Source organism: Bombina bombina, chromosome 1 (assembly GCF_027579735.1).
Source record: "Bombina bombina isolate aBomBom1 chromosome 1, aBomBom1.pri, whole genome shotgun sequence".
NCBI lineage: Eukaryota > Metazoa > Chordata > Amphibia > Anura > Bombinatoridae > Bombina > Bombina bombina.
In genome coordinates, this window is record NC_069499.1 from 1,050,096,246 (window position 1) to 1,050,103,622 (window position 7,377).

Genomic DNA, 7,377 nt, shown 5'->3' on the forward strand with positions numbered 1-7,377 from the left:
ATTTAAACCACATCCTGTCTAGGACTTAGCCATCAATGGACCTCGCATTTGACAGAAGTATAAGGCAGATGAATGTGTCACTGTGTAACTATTTGTGTTAATGAGGGACATTAATGTGACAGTGTATGTTTATTTGTTAGGTAGTGGCTATGTGCCAGAGTGTTTGTGCTAGTCAGTGTTAATATGAGCCTTCACGTGCAAAATAGGGAAAATCACATGGACTCTAGCTGTATGCTTATGTGTGAGATATGAATAGGGTGTAACAAAGATGAGAGTTACCAGTGTGTATAAGCACATATGTGACAGGGGACAGGGGTGCACTTCACCCTCTCTTGAGGCTTGTGGCTGCAGTCTTCCAAGCTGAAGCGAATGTGGTTGGAGTACTTTATTTCTGGACCACAGGGAGGTTATGGTAGTGTTTTATTGTATGTGTTTTTAGGAGACAGGGAGGGGTTATGATAATACATAAAAAATATTATTAAAGTTTAGGATGGATGGATAGATTAGATAAATGATAGATTAGATAAATGATAAATAGATGCTAGATATTGATAGATGAGACGGATAGGTAGAAATATAAAGATTAACAGATGATATATAGATAGATAGATAGATAGATAGATAGATAGATAGATAGATAGATAGATAGATAGATGATAGATATAGCTCAGCTAGAGAGATAGGCTGTTAGAGTTTAGACATAGACATATAATATACAGACACATATATATGTGTGTGTGCTGTTGTATGTAAATACCATGTCAGTGTCGTCAGTAAATAAAAGCTTGTCTGTAGAGTTCTGCTCTGTTTATACGCGATACTGTAAAAATGGAAGTGCTTGGGGTGAGCACCGTACCCCCCTTCAGGGTGCTGGGAGAGATGAGCTGCAGAAAGGCGGGATCCGGTGCCAGGAGCTGTGTTATTTTCCCACAGTGGGAAGCGGACGAGCTCCCCTGGGGAATCCGGCTCCATGAGACTTTAATCAGGAGAGCAGCTGCTTCCTCCCATTATCCTATTAAACACGTAGCAGTCCAATGACAGCCTGAGCCCTACACAAAAGGATCGCTGTCCCAGCTCCGCTCACCTCTCCTTGCAACTGAGCCAGGGCCCACGGAGGGACACAATACTGCTGCATGTTTCCAGCTGTACACAAAGGGGGCAGCCACAGCAGGTGAGTAGATTTGACTGGGAAAGCCACACGATATAGAAGTGCCATCAGTTCCCTGTGGTACTAAGCACACACCCTGCTGTTATGTACATTGTAGCTACAGTGTGACTCTTCCATAGGTTTGTAGGTTGGTATTGAAGTGGCATGATCTGCATGGGCCTTTATTTGCCTTACAAACATGTGAGGGTTCTGTTAACCCATTGAGTACCCAGAGGATACTGCTTTGCAGTCACGGGCTTAAACATAAAGGGTGGCACTGGTAGATCAGCCATAATGTCTACATATTGATCTTTTAAAGGTAAAGACTCTACATTTTATATTTCTGGGATATGGGTGGAGAAAAGATGGAAGTGGAATGGAAAACTAAATATGTTTAACACTTTGAAAGCTATTATTCTGTAGAATCTGCTTATACCTTCTTGTAGGCTGTATGGGTAACTCATCCTCATTGATTTTAGAGGTGACTTAACTGTAGGGGAAGAAAATAATTGGTCCAAGCCTTACTTTTCTGATTTGTTTATCCAGAACTTTAAAATTGTTCCATTTTACACTTGAAACTCCAGTCCTTTAACATTTGTTATATATTTATGTTTTTAATGTCATTAGAGTAAAATATGGAAAATAATATACATTTAATTAAATAGAAAATGTGGATTTCATCTGTAATACATCATTGCACAGCTAGCATTCTCTTGTAGCTGATTCATAGAATATCCTTATATATAAATAGATATCAGGTCAAAACCAAGTGTATTGCCAAAAACCCACAGGATCCCCCTATAGTTATTTGTTCCAGAGAGGAGAGAATTTTGTGGATGCATTGCTGTCCTATATAATAATACAACAATTATTATTAAGGTACACTACTCATCGGTACAGGATCTGGCTTTAGCTGTCTAGTGGTATCAGTATATACTGCACAGCTAGCTTTTCCCACTTTGTATACATAGGTTTGAGATGTGAAGTGTTCTAATATTGAAAGTATCTATTTTTATTGTGACAAAAGTAATTCCTTTGTAAAATAAAACGTGAGTCCTCATTTTAAATGATTTTTACATAGAAATATAGTAATGTAATGGTTCTTGCATATAGATCATGATTTGACCAAATATTGGAATAGAGGCTTTTTTTTAATATAGCAATGAATCACTGCCCACTCCCTGCTTTAAAGGGACAGTCAACACATTGAGGTTGTAATATAAAATGCTTAAGTAGTTAAACAACTTTGTAATATACTTATATATTTTGTCCCCTTTACCTGTGTTTAGGTCTGAAAATTATGTATTTTCCAGTTATAGAAACTGAAAGAGCACATTGCAGGCTTCACAAGCCTAACCTCCCATTATTTCTGTACATACATTGTTAATCTTTCCTGATATTGTTATTTTGTTAACGTAAGGACAGTGGCACACTCTGGACATCTGTAGACAGAAGTCCAGATTGGCTACTCTAAATAAGGAAATTGGTGGGGGTGGGGGGTGGCTATTGAAAAACAAATGCAGCAAAGTGCTATTTTGTTCTGATATAGTTATGATTCTGATGACGTTAATCTGTTGGAAGACTGCAGACAAATGTTGTATTTTCTTGTTTTGTTATTGAAGAGTAATGTTCAGGAGTATTGTATTTTATTGTTTGGTTATTGAAGAGTAATGTTCAGGAGTATTGTATTTTATTGTCTTGTTATTGAAGAGTAATGTTTAGGAGTATTGTATTTTCTTGTTTTGTTATTGAAGAGTAGTGTTCAGGAATATTGTATTTTATTGTCTTGTTATTGAAGAGTAATGTTCAGGAGTATTGTATTTTATTGTTTTGTTATTGAAGAGTAAAGTTCAGGAGTATTGTATTTTATTGTTTTGTTATTGAAGAGTAATGTTCAGGAGTATTGTATTTTCTTGTTTTGTTATTGAAGAGTAATGTTCAGGAGTATTATATTTTCTTGTTTTGTTATTGAAGAGTAATGTTCAGGAGTATTGTGTGTTACTGTAGACTAAGTATGTGATTCTCTTCTCAGGCAGTTTGCTTCTGGGTGGAACAAGAAGCCAACATGTCTGCCCCTGAAGCTGCCCCTCCTGTACCACCTCTTCTACGTTCCACTAGCAGCAAGACACTGACACTGAGAGGCATCCGGGCACACACAACAACAGAGAGCAGCAGCATGTGGACAGCTGCAGACTGCAAGAAAGTCCACATATCCCTTAATAAGGTGACTGCTTGTTACCGGCAGCTGGTCATGTGTGTTGGTGGCACATCAGATTGTAGCCGACTAAGGGAAGAACTGGAGGAAAGCAGGAAGAAAGCATTTGATCTAAGCACAGGTAATTAAGTGACTTTTGTGCAGCAGAGAGGGTTATGCAAGAGAAGGACCATGGGGGCTTAGAATCTGGAATATTGTGGGGCAAGAGCAAAACTTATATTGGACCATAAGGATAGATTGAACAGGGAAGAACATACTTTTGCTAAACACATGGGCACTTTGTTTATCTTGGACATAATATCACTGTGGGTAAACAATGCAATCCTGTATAGCCATTTTGTGATCTACTTGTTTACACAAATGAACATACCAGCAGACCATGCCTCTTAGATATAACTGAGATTGAGTATGGAATAATGTATTTTGGACAAACAAAGTATATAGATAGGACCTGAGGGCTTCAGAGATTTAACAATATACTTAAAGCTGGTGAAATATAGACTGAATCATATGGGAAAGAGAAAGAAAAACATATTGTTTGGATTAAGGGGAAGGTAAACTTTGACAGTGACAAATAGAGGAAAGAAAATGTAGACTGAAAACAAAAGGATGAGAGAGGAAATCAAGAAATTGATTTTAGAAGACTAAGGATAAGTGGCTCAGAAGGACATATGTAATGGACTTAGTTGAGGAGAGTGCAGAAAGCTTATTGACTTGGGATAGTTTTAAAACCAATATAGGACTAATTCTATAATTGTTAAAAGTTTAGAAAAACAAACATTAAATTAAAAAATAAAAATAAATAACATCTAGGTATATTTAGTTAAAGGGGCATGAGCCAAATTTTTTTTTCAAAAAATCATGTTTTAGAAAGAGAATACAATTTTAAACAGCTTTCTAATTTACTTCTATTATCAAATTTTATTAATTCTCTTGGTATCCTTTGTTGAAGGAGCCACAATGCAGTACAGGGAGCTAGATAAACACATTAGGTGAAGCCAATGAAAAGAGGCATATATGTGCAGCCACCAGATAGCTCCCAGTAGCTCAGTAGTACACTGCATCTCCTGGTCCTCTGTAGATATGATTTTCAACAAATGATACCAAGAGAATAAGAAAAATAACATAATGGAAGTAAACTGGGAAGTTGTTTAAAATAGATATGTTCTATCTGAATCATGAAAGAAAAAAAAAACTGGATTTCATTTCCCTTTAACCATGATAGTTCTAAAATTTACACACAGAATGCAATGAATGTAAAGTATCTATCTATCTATCTATCTATCTATCTATTTATCTATCTATCAAATCATTTTAAAGAGGGATGACTGAAATAATATTTACTTGCAAAACTGCATATTTTTTATTTTAGAATATATAAAAATATTTTCTACTGGTGCTGATTTAATATAATACATGGTAGATGAATGGGAAAGGGAGATATTTCCACCCCCCCAAAAAATCAGGAGCAGTGCTTGTATAGGGTGAACCTACCATGTCCCTCTTTCTCTTGGCTGTAATTATTAGTTTACCTTCTAAAACTTTTATGTCCTTCAATTATTTTCCAATTATAGTGTTAACTTCTTTGTCCTTTTTAATATGACAAAGAAAAATTGTTAGTATTTGCTCTTTGCTTTAAATGAAACATGGCTGCATTTTATTTTTCCTCAGATCTGAGAAACGCTCTAATGGCTCTGCTAATGGAGCAGGAGGTGAGTCAAGAGGAACGTGTAGAACTGGAGAGGATATGGGTGCTCTTCCTCTCTACTCTAGAACTCTTCCAACAGGATTTATGTAAAGCCCACCACCTCTGCCAGCTTTTCCCCTTGCATGGCCGACAGAAGAGATTAATCAACACTGGTGTGACAGGCAAGACTTCTGAAGTAGCCTATAGGTCCCGAAGTATTAAGTCACCCAGTAGCAGATTGAGGGAAACCACAAAGCCAGTAGAGCGCTCCTGTTCACCAGACCTTGCAGGACAAATAGAGCATGTTGAAAGTATGCTAAACGATATGCAGATGAAAGTTAGCATTCCAATTTGGACTGTAGAAGCAACAGAAGAAGCCTGGGCAGAGGTCATATCCACCTGTGACCTAGATGAATCATCAGACAATGAGATTCTGTCTGGAGAGGACATTTCCGGCAGAGGATGCTGTTCTCATGGACAGTTACTGTCCCGTCCTCTTTGTATGGTCTCATAGCTATGGAACCATAAACCTTGTTTTGTGAACTGTGTTTAGGACACTTTCTCAGCTGCAGTCCACAAGTACCTCCAACTGGCTAGATTTAATTTCACTGGACTGCCCAGTGGTTCAATCACTGTGATAATGACCTGTTATGGATACTTGATGACAGGTGATGAATAACCCTGGTGTGGAATAAAGAAATGTAACAGACATTTTGAAGGACAATCATTTTCTGTCCTTAGATGTCTACATAAAAATAGCATCTTCATGAAATATTTAGACACACGTTTTTGAAAACTTTATCAGTAACATGCAGTCTCTGGAAACAGAGTGCAGACACCGTTTGCCTTTTTTATTATTATTATCATTTTGTGTGGGGAGATAATAAAATTGCTTGCATAACCTAGTTTGTGGTGCTACAGAATGAACGCAAACCTACCCCTTAAATGTGATACTGAGGAACATCATGAATACAATTTAGTAAACTATGCCTGATCATAAAAGTATTTTTTTTTTTATCTTTGATTCTGTAAAAAAATGATAGCTAGAACCCTAAACACTGTTATCTTACCTTTATTTTATATGATCATTGCATATCAGGACTTAAAGGGACACAAACCCCAATTTTTTCTTTTATGATTCAGATAGAGAGTACAATTTTAAACAACAATCCAATTTACTTCTATTATATAATTTGCTTCATTCTTTAGATATCCTCTGTTGAAGAAATAGCAATGCACATGTGTGAGCCAATCACACAAGGCATCTATGTGCAGCACCCAATCAGCAGCTACTGAGCCTATCTAGATATGCTTTTCAGCAAAATATATAAAGAGAATAAAGTAAATTAGATAATAAAAGTAAATTAGAAAATTGTTTAAAATTGCATGCTCTTTCTGAATCCTGCAAGAAAATATGTGTGTTTTATGTCCCTTAAATATTGTTTAAGCAAATCAAGCAACTGGGTAGTCTTCCTTAGAGTGTATTTTTAATTGCATATTTACTGGACATAATAATGATTTTTCCACACAAATCTATCTTCAATACATTTTTTTCAGTCATGCCTTTTAAAGGGACAATAAATGCCAAGCAATTCTATCATGCACATGAAAGAGCACTATTTAAACATTTAACAATAGTTTGCAAGAAAGAAATAGTAAGGGAATATGACAGCCCAAAAATGTATTTTGTGATTCAGACAGAGCATACAATTTTTAAAGTTTCCAATTTTCTTCAATTATCCAATGTTCTTTGTTCCCATAATATTCTGTGTTGAAGAGATACCCAGGTAGGTGTCTGGAGCGCACCATGGCAGGGAATAGTGCTGCCATCTATTGCTCTTGCATATGGATAACATTCTTGCAAAACTGCTGCCATATAGTGCTCCAGACACGTGCAAGTTCCTGAGCCTACATGCCTGCTTTTCAATTAAAGATTCCAAGAGAACAAATAAAATTTGATAGTAGAAGTAAATTATAGAGTTTTTTTTTTTTTATTCCATGCTCTAGCTGAATCATGAAAAAGAAATATTGGGTTTCATGTCCCTTTAATTTTTCTTTCATGCAAATTATTTTAACATGTTTAAAGGGACATTCCAGTCACAATTTAAATGCACATAGATGAATGACATCTTTGAATAGAAACATATTTGCAATATACATGTGTTGGCAAAAATGCTTCTAGTAAAAGTTATCACAGTTTTAGTGTTAACATTTTTCTCTGCACGTGCATGTGAAGCATAGCTAGATATTCTCAGTTCAACCACATTTTAAATCATGTAGCTGCTCAGGTCATCAGTGGGGCTTGTATCATATCAGCAATTAACAAAT

The 7,377-nt window shown here is 36.2% G+C and overlaps 1 protein-coding gene across 2 annotated transcripts; it reads left to right on the forward strand.

Moving 5' to 3' along the window:
- The first annotated feature begins 724 nt into the window (after positions 1-724).
- LOC128641036 (regulator of G-protein signaling 9-binding protein-like) lies at positions 725-5,954 on the forward strand. 2 transcript variants are annotated; one of them, XM_053693574.1, is made up of 3 exons: positions 725-1,171; positions 3,180-3,483; positions 5,034-5,954. In XM_053693574.1, the coding sequence occupies exons 2-3, from the start codon at positions 3,213-3,215 to the stop codon at positions 5,561-5,563; spliced, it is 801 nt and encodes a 266-aa protein (XP_053549549.1). In that variant the 5' UTR covers positions 725-1,171; positions 3,180-3,212; the 3' UTR covers positions 5,564-5,954. The 2 variants fall into 2 exon arrangements, with proteins under 2 accessions (XP_053549549.1, XP_053549557.1); XM_053693582.1 differs by lacking the exon at positions 725-1,171 and adding an exon at positions 1,316-1,466.
- Positions 5,955-7,377: the final 1,423 nt, after the last annotated feature.

Coding starts and splice junctions, on each gene's coding strand:
- LOC128641036 (XM_053693574.1), top strand. CDS start 3,213: ATGTCTGCCCCTGAAGCTGCCCCTCCTGTACCACCTCTTCTACGTTCC. Junction 3,484..5,033: donor AGCATTTGATCTAAGCACAG/GTAATTAAGTGA, acceptor ATTTTTCCTCAG/ATCTGAGAAACGCTCTAATG.